This window comes from Sceloporus undulatus, chromosome 3 (genome assembly GCF_019175285.1).
Source record: "Sceloporus undulatus isolate JIND9_A2432 ecotype Alabama chromosome 3, SceUnd_v1.1, whole genome shotgun sequence".
Lineage (NCBI taxonomy): Eukaryota > Metazoa > Chordata > Lepidosauria > Squamata > Phrynosomatidae > Sceloporus > Sceloporus undulatus.
In genome coordinates, this window is record NC_056524.1 from 206,313,667 (window position 1) to 206,327,128 (window position 13,462).

Here is a 13,462-nt window from a genome sequence, read left to right on the forward strand (position 1 = left end):
ATATCCTGCCTCTCTACAAAAAGCAATCAGGGCGGCTTACAAAGTTAAAATGTACAGTCCTAACCCTCAGCCCACCCCCCTAAAAATACAATTACAGTGCATCCTCGCCTTACGCAGGGGATCCGTTCCGGATCCCTCCGCGTAAGGTGAATTCCGCCTAAGCTCGAACCCCATTGGAAACAATGGGGCTCGTGCGCAGTGGCGCGGCGGCGTGGGCGCGCGCAGGGCGCAACGGGCATGCGCACCCATTCAATTGAATGGGACGCGCCGCCCCTTCCACCCCGCACGCGCGCCGCGACTTGAGCGCATATGCTCAAGGCCGCGTATGGTGCGCCCGTGTATGGCGCGGGCGCACTGTAAACAGCGTGGAATTAAAAACATAAAACATACTTTAAAAAAAATACATTAACTGTGGTGAAGTCGGAGGTCAGCAGTTAGATTTTCCTTCCGATGGCCAGAGAACTATTCAGGAAAGGCCTGCTGGAAGAGGCCTGTCTTTATAGCTTTTTAAAAGCTGTTTAGAGTGGTAATATGACAGATCTCGTCCGGCAGGCCATTCCATGGGAGAATGGCGTTTGGATGATGCATGCCCTGCTGCCACCCCAAGCTGGCATCACACCGCCCAACCAGGTGGCGAGCACATGCCGCAGGAGCACCAAAAAGTGGGTGCTGCAGCGGGAAAGCCACCTTTTTTCCATCCCAAAAAGGAGCGGTATTTTGCTGCTTCTTTTTGGTCCAGAAAAATGCCAGATTGGGGCTGCAATGTGCATTTGCTGCAGCTCTGATCAGGTGCTGAAAGAGGCGGCATCAAGGCACCCCTTTAGGGCTGTCTGTACCAGCTCTGAGAACCACTAGCACCTTGAAAGGGTAAACAATTGGTCTCAGTACCCCTTTCAGGCATTCATGTGATAGTAAAGGAGGACTCCTTTCTGAAAACTGTTAGCATTCTCTACAATACACATTAACTTTGGTGTAATCACCCATAAACACAGTAGGACTTACTGCAGAATGAGCATGTTTATGATTACCCAGTAAATCACTCTTCCTTCTCGAAAGTTCTTTTGTTGTATAATCTCTGGACAGTGACTGAGGTAGCCTAATGCTTGACCAGCTACTGTGCAAGCCTCCTGTTGTGTTGGTAGCCTAGTGCTTGCCTAATCTATGTTGTTTCAGCATCTGTCCTTTCACCCAGATCTTTTCTTAGATGATGATGGCCCCTTTTCTTCTTCCTAAACTGAGGGAGGAAAGAGGAGAGACTGAAAACATGAGATGCACTAAAGACTCAAATTGTTTTAAAAAAAAAATCTTTAAAAGCCTGTCTCTTCGACTTCTCTCCGTTCTACCCAAATGAAAGAAATAGATGTCACTGCCAGAAAAGAGAAAGAGATCTTCAGCATGAGTGCATGGGAGGCAGGGAGGTCTACTAGCCTGGCTGTTGCAAACATTGGCACAGAGCATGGATGTAAGAATGGTTGAATGGGTGTGAGTTGCGTGAGAGAATTTAAAGCAGTAGTGGGCAAAATGCAATCCCCAGAACCATTTTTTAGTCCCCAGAGCCCTCTCATCTCCCAAATGTCCTCAAGGCCCAGAAGAGCCAATTTCTTTAAACAAATTTTAATTTTCAAGAAGTGAAGAGATAGTTACTTCATTGCACTTCCCATTGACCAGAAATATCTCTCCTGGGCCTAAAGTAGCCTGGGCAGGCCTGAAAACTTGGTGAAAATGTTTCTCATGTCCCCTAGATGGCATTTAGAAGGAAAATGATTACATCCAAGGTCTCTTGGGGTCTGATGTGGAACCCAGCCATCCACTGTTTCCCATTCTTGGTTTAGCAGATGAAGAGGTCTTTCTCTGCAAATGCCTCAGAGATGGTGGAATCAGACAACTTTTTTTCTGTTAACATCTTTGTAACAGTAATCCAATGATGTACTTTCTGGGACTGCAGTAGCAATAATAAGTAAGGACATAATGGATGATGAATAGTGAATATAACTAATTTATTTTATAAAGTAATATTCTAAGCACTGATCTATTTCTACACTTTTATCACCTTATATTTCTGTTGGAACCCTTTGAGAGGTATGTTTTGAGATTTGGTTATTGAACACGAATTGACCATCAGCAAAATAATCTGCAGTTTACAGGCCTCTGAATACTATTCTTTTCCATTTTACAGTAGATTTATAAACTAAGGTCTTTTCAATAAGTCATAAATATTATTTACTTTGTCTATATTTTTGTGAAGTCAAAGTGCATGTTACATGCAGAATGTGTGAGATGATAGCTACTTTAGGAATACTTTAAATGGGGGGGGGGGGGGGGGACACAACCATTTCCAGTGCACTATTGGGAGTGGAATTATGTTGGGAGGAGAGTGTCTTCACCTTTCCCTTGTTCCAAAATTATACAGACATGAATGGTTGAACTTCCCCCTCCATTGAATTAAACCTAGAATAAATGATTGATTGAAATGGTAAAACCTTTCTTTCCTTTAGTGCTTTTATGTTCCCAATTGCCTTCTCTAGAAAGGGCTTTTCCTTAATTATAAGGTTCCTCAGGTGACCATTATGCTCATGAGTAAGTAATGTCTAACTGGGTTCTTAACTTACTACAAAATGTAGTCTGTAAATACCAATTGCAAGGCCAGATGCCTGGCTCTGAAGCTGCCATACTCAGTTCCCCCAACTCCCATACTCAAATTTCAGCAGGCAGATTCATTCTTCGCTGCTCCCACTGATGTTAATGCTTGTTGATTGCAAAGGGAGCCTGTTGTGCCTACAGGTAGGCAGCAATTTGTCGTTATCATCAGTGCTTCATGTGCATCAGAGAGGAGACAAGAAATTCATTAGATTATGAAGCTGCAAGGTGAAAGAGAGATACTAATGTCTCTCCAGTGGAATGCAAAGGAGCTGACTGTGTCATTTCTCAGCATGCACATGTGTGGGTGGGTGGATGCATGCCAATAGCCAGTCAACAAGATTGCTTAAACTTTAAAATGTTACAGTCAGAACACAGACAATAAGATTGCTTAAACTTTACAATGTTACCATCTGAACATAGAGCATAGCTATATGTTTCAAATCTAAATTGTTCCAGATTTATCCCAGTCAAAAGGGGATAGATAATGGGTGTTTGATAAATGAAAGGAGCTCAACTGAAGAAACATATTTAAAAATGTAGTGATTTTTTATTGGGGAGGGTCTAATCTTCACAGCAGAAATAATGCAGTTTGACACAGCTTTAAGGGCCATGGCTCAAGGCTATTGAATTCTGGGATTTTTAGTTTGTTGGGGCACCAGAGTTCTCTTACAGAGCTGTGGCAGTTAAAGATATATCAAACTGAACTATTTCTGCAGCACAGATTAGACTGAAGTCAGGCCTTGGGGCTTAGTGCTCCAGTTCTAGAAAGCATTCAAAAAGATTAACAACCCTAAATGTGGCATGGAATGTTGTCTTATGAGTATAATAGCCATAGGTAAGAGAAACAATGAATATAATAAGGCCCTGCCTGAGTTCTAGGAGACTTTTCCCTTGTTCAAATTTACTTTGATTCTGTGTGCATTTTCACTCATAGCTTGTCATAAAGAAATTCTTCACTAGCAAAAAACCAAGCAACCAACCATTCCCCACCTTCATCCATGCACATTAGACAAAGCTAAATGTAAAAGAAGCAGTACCATCTACAGAAGCATGTACTTGCAACTATATATGTTCATAATATCCATATAATTCCATATTTGTTCATATTGATACTTGTAAGTATTGATGCAGGTATCCTGTTTCTTTAGCCAAGGGTCGTAGCCTGTGTCTAATACTTTTGGTATATTCCAGCCCAGTAATGCAGATAGTGTGTGTGTGTGTGTGTGTGTGTGTGTGTGTGAAGGTCATCAGAAGAGATGATAATATTTGGTAAAGTGGGAGGCAGTAGAAAAGTGGAAGACTAAATTACAATTGGATTGACTGGATAAAGGTAGCCATGGCCCTGACTCAGCAAGACCTGAAACAGGCTGTTGATAACTGTAACCATTGGAGATCTCTTATTCACAGAGTTGCCATAAGCACAAATCAAAGTGCTGATAACTAACAATAAAATATATGAAATACTCTCGGGCCTGGTTCCTTGTGTCAATGACACAAGTCAGTCCTGGAATATGTGAAAGAGTACTAAGGAAGAAGTACTGTATTTCTGAATGTATACAGACTGCTTTTCTCTCACCCATATGTGTCTCTTAAGCATTTAAATTGGGCCAGTTTACAAGGCAAAAAGCACCAACCACGCTACTGCTCTTTTAAAATATTACACATTTCTTTTATAATCTGCTTCTTGCACTGAGAAATATCACCTAAAATCTCTCATCTAGAAGGGAAAGGGGTAAGTAGCATCGAAATCCAAACTAATATTGCTAGATTAAATCATGTGTTGTATCTATTTTGCTGCATATTCTTGCTCCTTTGTTTTTAACTTGCTTATTGAACCTGTTGTGAGAGTGCAGTCTTACTGCTTTTTAATTATATTGATACACGACAGCTTGGCAATACAAGCATTCCGGTTTGTTGACAATCAGATTACAGGGGAAAGAAGCCTTATTCATACATAATATTTGTTTTTCTCTGGAAAATGAAAACGAGTGTTGCCATTTGTTGAATGAGGATTTCAATAGCCGTTGTGCTGTTTCTTCACTTATAAAATTAATTTGCATCATTTGGGATATCTAAGCATCTGTTTGCAAAGCAATTAACTAACTTTCCTCATTGGCATGTTACACATAAAATGCCAGATTTTCAAATTCATTCCTGCCTTGTCTCTCCCCCTACAGCAGCACATTATTGGTTTCCAGTGGCAATGAATGGAGCAAGTTATGAAACAATTCTGAACTCAGTTGTGGTGCACACATTTCATATGAGTTAGGTCCAAGGTTCATTCCCTGGTATCTCTGATAAAGAAATATTAGATAGCATGTCTGGGAAAGTATGTAAGAGAACAGTAATAGTACAGAGTACACCATTATGAGCTAGACCAATGAATGATCAGATCCTATATAAAACAAATTCAAGCTTGTAAATTAGCTTTCTTGATTACTTCTCCCAGAGTCTTCACTCAACTTGACTTGTGGCTATGCCATCTCGAAGAGTCTGGGAGCTATAGTCTGAACTTTTTAAATAGCTTACAATGTCTACAGTTGCCTATAGTGATGTGTTTTAAACCTCCCAACCACCCCATGCCAACAGAGGAAAGTGAAGAGCACAGAAAGAAACAAGAGAACTGTCCTGTCTGAAAAATGAGTAGTCTGGAACATACTCGCTGTACCAGACTTGTCCATATTTTAGGTACTAGTAAATTCACTGGAGATGCTGCATAAATAGCCTCTAAGATTGCCCCCCCCCCCAATTACGTGACCATGTTTGGCCAATCAGGCCAAGAAGAAAGCTGTCTGGTCTCCATTTATGGAGGCCAACAAAGAGCCCGCATTCCCTATAGCAGCTTTGCTGCGCAATTTGGGGAATGAGTAGCTTTTCTTTTTTCTTTTGAGAACTGCTGGTACAATACAGAATGAATCTACTTCAAATGTTGCATACTTATTGACAGGATGTAAATAAAGAGAAGAGATGTTCCCCATGTTGTGGAAAAATGTATGCCAAGGTAATATAAAAAAATTGAGCAGATGTCAAAATAAATCCACAAAGCTTTATGTCATCAGAATTCACTGTAAATACTGTATTCAGTAATATCAGTTTCTTTAACTACAGTACCATGCCATCCTAAGGAATTGTGGGTCATATATAAAGTGTTCCCTAGGACACATCCCTGAACTAGAACTCCAAAAGTATCTGGAAAGCCTGTCTATACAATCAAATTTAACTTGATTTAATCCTCAATTCCTCTCTTTTCAAGGTATCATATAAATATATCATCAATAATAACTCACTAAGTACTTCAGTTGTGCAGTGTAGATATGTCTTATATGCTTCCAATGTGGTGTTCAGTTTTGCATATTATTGAAATGATCTCTTCTTCTTCAAAACCAGTGACTATGGATTTGAGCGTCACAGCAATGGCCAGTGTTTGCCTGCGTTTTGGTACAATCCATCGACTTTGTCAAAAGACTGCAGTCTTGGTCAGAGTTATCTCAATAGCACTGGGTGAGTGGTCAGAGTTATCAGAACCAGCTCATGAACATGTCCATTGTGTGGATGGTTATTAAATTCTTCAACTACAATTTAGATTAGTGGGTCTGAGATCTTTGATTCTTGAATAATAACATTTAAAACACAAAAAGCACAGATAAGCATGCTAGCTCATAAAAAAATTATCATACTCCATAATAGAGATTGCATTAAGAATGGCCAAAATATCAGCCTTTAAGAGGCTAGATATTTATTAAAATAAATGAATGCGAGAAAATGGTAGCTAGTCGATGTTGAAATTACTGAGTCTATATCTAGACAGTTTTAAAATGAAATGATTGAAGAATAGTGGGCTATTAAGTGGGTGTTAGGCAGATTTCACTTTTCATCCAAGTTTATCTATATGACCTCTGGAATAATGAAACATACACTAGCTAACCCTTTGAATATGTAAAATGTAGGTTTTACCCATCCTTACATGAAACACACAAGAATCACTTCAAACATGAAGTGTGTGGCACATTCTTTTAGAACTCAGATAAACAAGTGGAAGATAAACAATCGTAATGATGCAAGACTCCAAAGTCTAAATTCCCAAGGACATAATCCATGATTTTGATGACAGCTCTGGAGTGTGTTGCTGTTTTAGTACAACCTCAGAATAAAATATTGAAATGTGCTTGGCTAGATGATAGTTGAATCTGATTCTCCCACCTAGCAAAGTAGCCACTCCCATGTTTATTGACCCCTAAAGTGCATTTGATGCAGAACTTAAAGGTCTCCTGAGGGAATAATGTGACCCTTTACCCTTCCACAGTTGCTCAATCTGGGCAAGAATCTATCAGTGTTTTCATTGCTTTTAGGATCATTGTGGAAAAAGGTATCCAGCATCTTCTGCAATCCTTCCTACAGTGCAACCACAGCCTGACAGCACTAAAGTAAACCTCCATAGACATAGTACCAATCTGGTAAAGCCAAGAAAAAGACAGCCTTCATGTGCATACTGGAAGTTTGGGAGGACAAAGGATGCTTCTTTTTTTCCAGCTGTCCCGTAACAGATGGATAGTGCCTGAGTTACTGCCTCCTAATGGAGATGCACCCCAGTGGTGTTAGATTTTGGTTTAACATTCATTGAAAGTAGAAGCTTGGCTTGCACTGAATTGTGTTAAATGAAGAGATCAGCATGAGTCCCCTGACTGAGTTTACCAATTTATCTACAGAATATGGGTTTATGTTACTTGTAACTTGCTTATCTTTTGTACTGTGGCTAAGGTGCTGATGCTCACCAATTTTAGCTGGTTCATGGTTCTCTTGATGAAAACTGCATGGCAAATGGCAGTGGTGTACTTAGGAAGGGGAACATCATCTGAAATTAACCAATTGCAACATTTTCTAACATTGTTGTGTCTGTTTCCTCCCTTCAACAGGTATAGGAAGGTTGTATCTAATAACTGCACAGATGGTGTCCGTGAACAATACACAGCCAAGCCCCAGCAGTGTCCTGGCAAGGCCCCAAGAGGGCTTCGAGTTGTCACTTCAGATGGCACATTGACATCAGAACAAGGGCACAATGTTACCTTTCTGGTACAGCTGGAAGAGGTATGGTCTATTTCACACTTTCCCCAATGGTGCTTTTGAGTTTGAATTATTTGAAACAAAACAGATAAAACTGAACACAATTAACCAATGCTCTTGAATGGATTCATAGTTTGACAAATCTGAGCTGTATATTAGAAATATCGCCTTAAAATAAACAGAGCCTGATTCACTTCTTTGTGACTTGAAAATTTTGCCCTCCCTGACTCCTTGACAATTGTGCAAGATGGTGAGACTACCTGGGCTAGTACTGCAAAACAAGTGAGAGATCAACATGGAGAAAGCAAAGAGTGCTGGTTTCTGAAACAATGTCTTCTACAATCATTATTTTTTACTTCTGCAAGTTATGAAAAGGATGTATTTTTTATGCATTTTTATCTCACCTTTCTCCAGATAATGGGACTCAAGGAAGCTAACACCATATTTAAAACAATACTAATAAAAACAATACATTAATAAAGGTATAAATACAAGATTTAATAAAAATTAAACAAGTTATGAAATTAAACCCCTATACATAAAAATATAAAAATGCATTAAAAGACTATAAACCAACTTTTATAAACAACTGCACATCATTAATAGCCCAATCCTAATTAATCTTTAAAATTTTATGTATGTATGTATGTATGTATTTGATGCTTTTCTTTCTGGGGGGACCCAAGGTCTGATGACACAGAAATATTTTTACCTGCCATCCAGAGGAGAGCAAGGACAAGTCATCCTGGTCTCCCTAGGGAGGGAGTTCCAATCTCTGGGGACAGCCACCAAGAAGGCTTTCTCCCTTGTTCCCACCAGCCACTAATTGGGAAAACACAGATAATTCTTTTCTGAGAATCTACCCTGTGAGAGAATAGTGCAGAATTGCTGAACCTACAATTTGTATTCTCTAAATTAAACTCATCATAAGTGTATAAGCTCAAGTTACAGGCACACCTAAATAGTTTGAAAAATGTGCATTTGCAAGATAGTGAGAAAGGAATGAGAATGTAGAAGATTCATTATGGAGAGACCTAGAGCAAACATCATCTCTCAGTCATCATTTTTTCATCTACTGAAAACAAGAAAGGTGTTACAAAATTAACTCTACCATCTGATTTGAAGTAATTTTCATGATATATGGAAATATTTCAGGTATGAGGGGATATGCATGATAATTTGTGCCAAGATATGGATGTTTTACTGCCATTCTCTTAGGCCAAATCCAATTCAATATTCCTCCAGAGACTGGAGAAGAAATCATATTCTTTCATGGTAAATGTTCAAGCAACCAGTTGAAAATGATCCCAGTTTATCTTCATTGCACTGATCTATGTAAAATTTCTGATTACCCATGTAATCAGCTCTACTCCTGTATGTCCCTGACCTTCATATTCCCTGTGCATTTTATCCTATTAATCCTATTAATTTTATGACATTTACCCTGTTAATTTTCAAGTTTCTGATAATATCACAATGTCCTGTAGAAATACAGACAGGGAAATTAATGTATATTTTAAATTTCCCCTTAAAATCACTAGAACACCATGGATTTCATTTTGAAACAACAATTGAAAAGCATGAGCCTATGTGCAGACAGACAATTATGCTTTCAGTAGCTCTTATTATTAATATCCTTATATTATAATCAATTATTAAAGGGGGTGAAGACTTGAAAAGATAGTGCTGAGAAGGCAAATGCACTTTAGGCCACTGCTGACATCTGGGGATCCAGGAGCAGAGCTGAGTCCAGGAGAACACCCAAGTTGTATGCCTGAGATTTCAGAGGAAGTGTAACCCTGTCTAGCACAGGCAGAATCCCTATTCCCTGGTCTTTCTTATTACTGGTCATGAGAACCTCTGTCTTGTCTGGACTAAACTTCAGTTTGTTTGCCCTCATCCAGTCCATTACTGACAATGTTTTGATACCAAGACAGTTTCCTGGAATCAGATGAGAAGGACAGAGTCCAGGCTCAGAACTGAGTCCAGGAGAATACCCAACTGTGGCCCTGAGATTTCAGAGAGACTGTAACCCCATCTAGGATAGGCAGACCCTCTATTCTCTGGTCTATCTTTTGACTGACCAGGAGCAGCAAGCAGGCAGGCAGCAGACCTCTTTCCTCGGGTGATGGAGAAAATGGTGTTCTTATTCTCCCTCTCTCCCACATTTTAATTCTTGTTTGTGTATGATGAGTATAGCCTAGTGGAGAGGAAGTGACAGTTATATAGGCTGTAATCTTATATCTTGTTTCTTGGAGTAAGCTCCCCTGAACTCAGTGCAACTTACAATTAAGACACACCTAGCACTGCATTATCACTGTGTGTTTGTATTTGTGTGTATACAAATACATATGAACAAACACCCATCCTTCCCTGAATCTAACAGAAGTGTTGTCCATAAGAAATCATATATGAATAACTCCAACACTGGATCTTTGGCATGGCAGGAAAAAAATAGGTTAATCTGCATAAAGACTACATAAAGCAGATTGTTGAGAATTCCATTCTGGAAAACAACTGAGAAGCAACATCTGCCTGCTACAAAGGCTAATTAAAACTCAATTTTAAACATCTGCATGGATAAAGAGATAACCAGTCATCGCATAATTGAAGAGTTCCAAATTAAATGTGAGGCTTGGGACTCAATTTTTAAAACTTTTGCGTTGCATCTTATTGTTTAATTTACATATAAATCCCAGCACTTTATAAAATAAATTCATGCTTGCAGCCTCTTGGGTGAGCTTGAAATTGGATGTTTGAAGGTGTCGTCCTCATTAGAATGATTAAAATTAGCAGTCTTCTCTCCAACAGCAAAGTAGTATAGACAGCATATAAGTAATCAACGTATAATAATCTGTAAACAGGTCAGGCTGCTCTTTCTGAATACTTAGGTATGAAAAATCAGGAAGGCCTCAAGGCAAATATATATCCTGTATATCCTATATAAGGCAAATCTCAGAAAAAAAATAGTCCTCACCCACCACTACCATATCAAATCCCACAACAAATATGGCACAGTGTGACAATGGAGCAGTATTTATTTGTGCTCCCTGGTGAAATAGGATTGAGATAGCATCTTTTGCCTCCATGCTACTCCTTTCCCCCATTACTGACCTATTCAGCATAAATCTGACTAAGAAGCCTGCATTTTTTTGGAGAGATTTACATCAGAATACTTAGAGGTGCCAGGTGTGTAACTTTTGGGGAAATAGTGAATCTGCTCGACATAAAGGGGAGAAAAATCACATTTACTTTCCTATTACAAAATTACTTGCACAATTTTTAAACAAGGTTTTTATTTTATTTGATAGTTTTATTTTCTTTTTAAATTAAATTTAGGACTCACACAATGAAAATCAGAATATAATATTTTGGACTGTACCCCTCAGAAATTGATATTTCTGCTATAGATAATAGAAACTAATAATAATAATAATAATAATAATAATAATAATAATTTGTTTTATTTATATACCGCTATTCCAAAGATCATAGCGGTGAAGAGCAAGTAAGCTAATTAGCAAGTAAGCTAATTTGCCCCCAACAGTCTGGGTACTCATTTTAGCGACCTCGGAAGGATACAAGCCTGAGTCGAGCTTGGGCCCTTTTGCTGGTCTTGAACTCGCAACCTTGTGGTTTTGAGTGAATGGCTGCAGTACAGGCATTTAACCACTGCGCCATCAGGGCCAACATACATTTCTAGTTCAACATATACTGATCTTGAAGTTCCTGAAGAATGGCCATAAGTCTCCTCTGCCTCTAGCAGTTACTATTGTGGTAATATGTATTCAGTATTAATGGGTCCTCAAATGGGATCTGTTTATTTATAATGGTATGAATGCTTGTTTTCCCCTCTTGTTGTGAAAACAGTGCATTATTAGTTCTACAGACACCATTTTAAAAAAGAAACAGCAATCTATGTCTACTGGTGTTTTCTGTTCCTGCTTGAAAAAAAAGATTAGCTTTTGAGGAGAACCTGGGGAAAAAAGGAGAAAGAACAACATCCATTTCCACCCAGTGGTAGTGTATGGAAAGGGTGAATGTTCAGTAACTATTTAAGGGCTCGTGATTCGACCCTTAAATTGTTGTAGGAAGAACTTACAGTGGTTTAGGCCATCCTTTCCTTTCCTTTCCTTTCCTTTCCTTTCCTTTCCTTTCCTTTCCTTTCCTTTCCTTTCCTGAGATGTAGACAATAGAAATACATCAGTGTCGACCATTGTTTTGCTTCCTTTGTCCTCTTTCTCCTGGGGTGCACCTGGATTAATAATTGCCTCAGATGTTCCTGTCAAATAACCACAGTACAACATGTTGGAAGTAAGGCCACAACTTTATTTGCAAACAATTGGTAGGGTTGGCACAAAGCATAAGGTCAGGATCTGTGCAATCAAACCACCCAATGTAGTCTGATTATCCAAACCAGGCACCCACCCAGTGCTTGGGATGACCTAGGGTCTAAGGAACACAACTTGACCACAAACCTTGTCTTGCGTTCACCAATTCACAAAGCCCCTAGTCACCGGGAGGCGCTCCTGCGTTCTGGCCCCCGCAATGGCCAAACGCCTGCCCTATTCGCCCCCGGGTACCTATTGACTCCCAAACCAGAGCTCCACAGCCCTGGTACCACAACGTGCAGATCCTGGCCTATGCTGCCGCCAAGTTGTGACTAAAAACCACCTAACAACAGCGGTGGGTGGGCGGGAGAAGCACCAAGACTTGCTCCCTTCCACAGCTTGGCTCCGCTCTGCTCAAAGTCAAGCAACCGACTGAGGGAAAGGGCCAGCAACATGGCCTTATATAGGCCTAGGCCCCTCCCTCCCTGCGTGCTGTGCGGGGCCCCGCCTCCAAGGCCCAGCCCACCAATGGGCAGCCTTGGAGGACCGGAAGCCCCGTACCAACGAAACCGTCTCCCAGAGCGTCGCGGAGCGGAAGGGCCGCCCCTTCCGCCCCCACGCACCAATAGGGATCCAGGCAAGCCCCAGAGCACTCTGGGGCTTGTAGTCCAGCCTTGTCTAGCGGTAAAACGGTCTGCCCGGTGAGGCGGGCGACCGTTGCTTTTTGCACACAAAGCATCTGTTCTACTAATGAACTATTGGCCCAATAACAATTATCTAGAAAATATTTGAAGATTATTTGATGTCACAGCAGAGCATCTGATGTAGAATATGGGAACAAATTATTCAACTCAAATTCTTATATTTAGAATTCTTGTATAAAGGATTGTTGCCTTGGTGTATTAATATCAAAACCTGTAGAAGAAATGCCTTCCATCCACTGCCTTATTGTTTGACTTCAGTAGAGTCAGAAAACCAGTCTATCAATAATTTATTGCAGTGTTGAATGACATATGTGGGTTGGGGGGTGGGGAGGAGTGACAAACATGGATCTATTTTTTTGTAATTTCCCATTCAAAGGAAATCCACAGTATAGCCATCAGTTATACAGAACTCTTAATGGAGAATATTTACTAGATTTCATCATGCACAGGTTCATGATCCTGAAACAATATTTAAAGTTTCTGAAGCCTGTACTAGGAGCTGAACTGACTTCCCTGTATAGTAGGTGGTATACTATCATTAGCAGCTGTTTTCAGAAAACCAAATACATGATGAGAACAATGTAGGTTAGTAGGTTTCAGGGAAATAAGACACTGAGGAGGTTCTTTCTTCTCTCAAACTTTTTACTTTTCTCATCACAATCGTGAAAATATCTCTTACTGGTCATGCGCTACCTCTTTTGCTTACGTATTCTTTGGCCTCAGAAA

At 40.0% G+C, this 13,462-nt stretch overlaps 1 protein-coding gene across 5 annotated transcripts in view; it reads left to right on the plus strand.

The window, feature by feature from the left end:
• Positions 1–13,462, plus strand: part of SORCS1 (sortilin related VPS10 domain containing receptor 1) — a 553,983-nt gene that overhangs the window by 479,873 nt on the left and 60,648 nt on the right. For all 5 annotated transcript variants that reach the window (XM_042460820.1, XM_042460822.1, XM_042460821.1 and 2 more), the window contains exons 17-18: positions 6,028–6,141; positions 7,554–7,725. In XM_042460820.1, the coding sequence (XP_042316754.1) occupies positions 6,028–6,141; positions 7,554–7,725 (286 nt within the window). The remainder of the gene's footprint in view (positions 1–6,027; positions 6,142–7,553; positions 7,726–13,462) is intronic.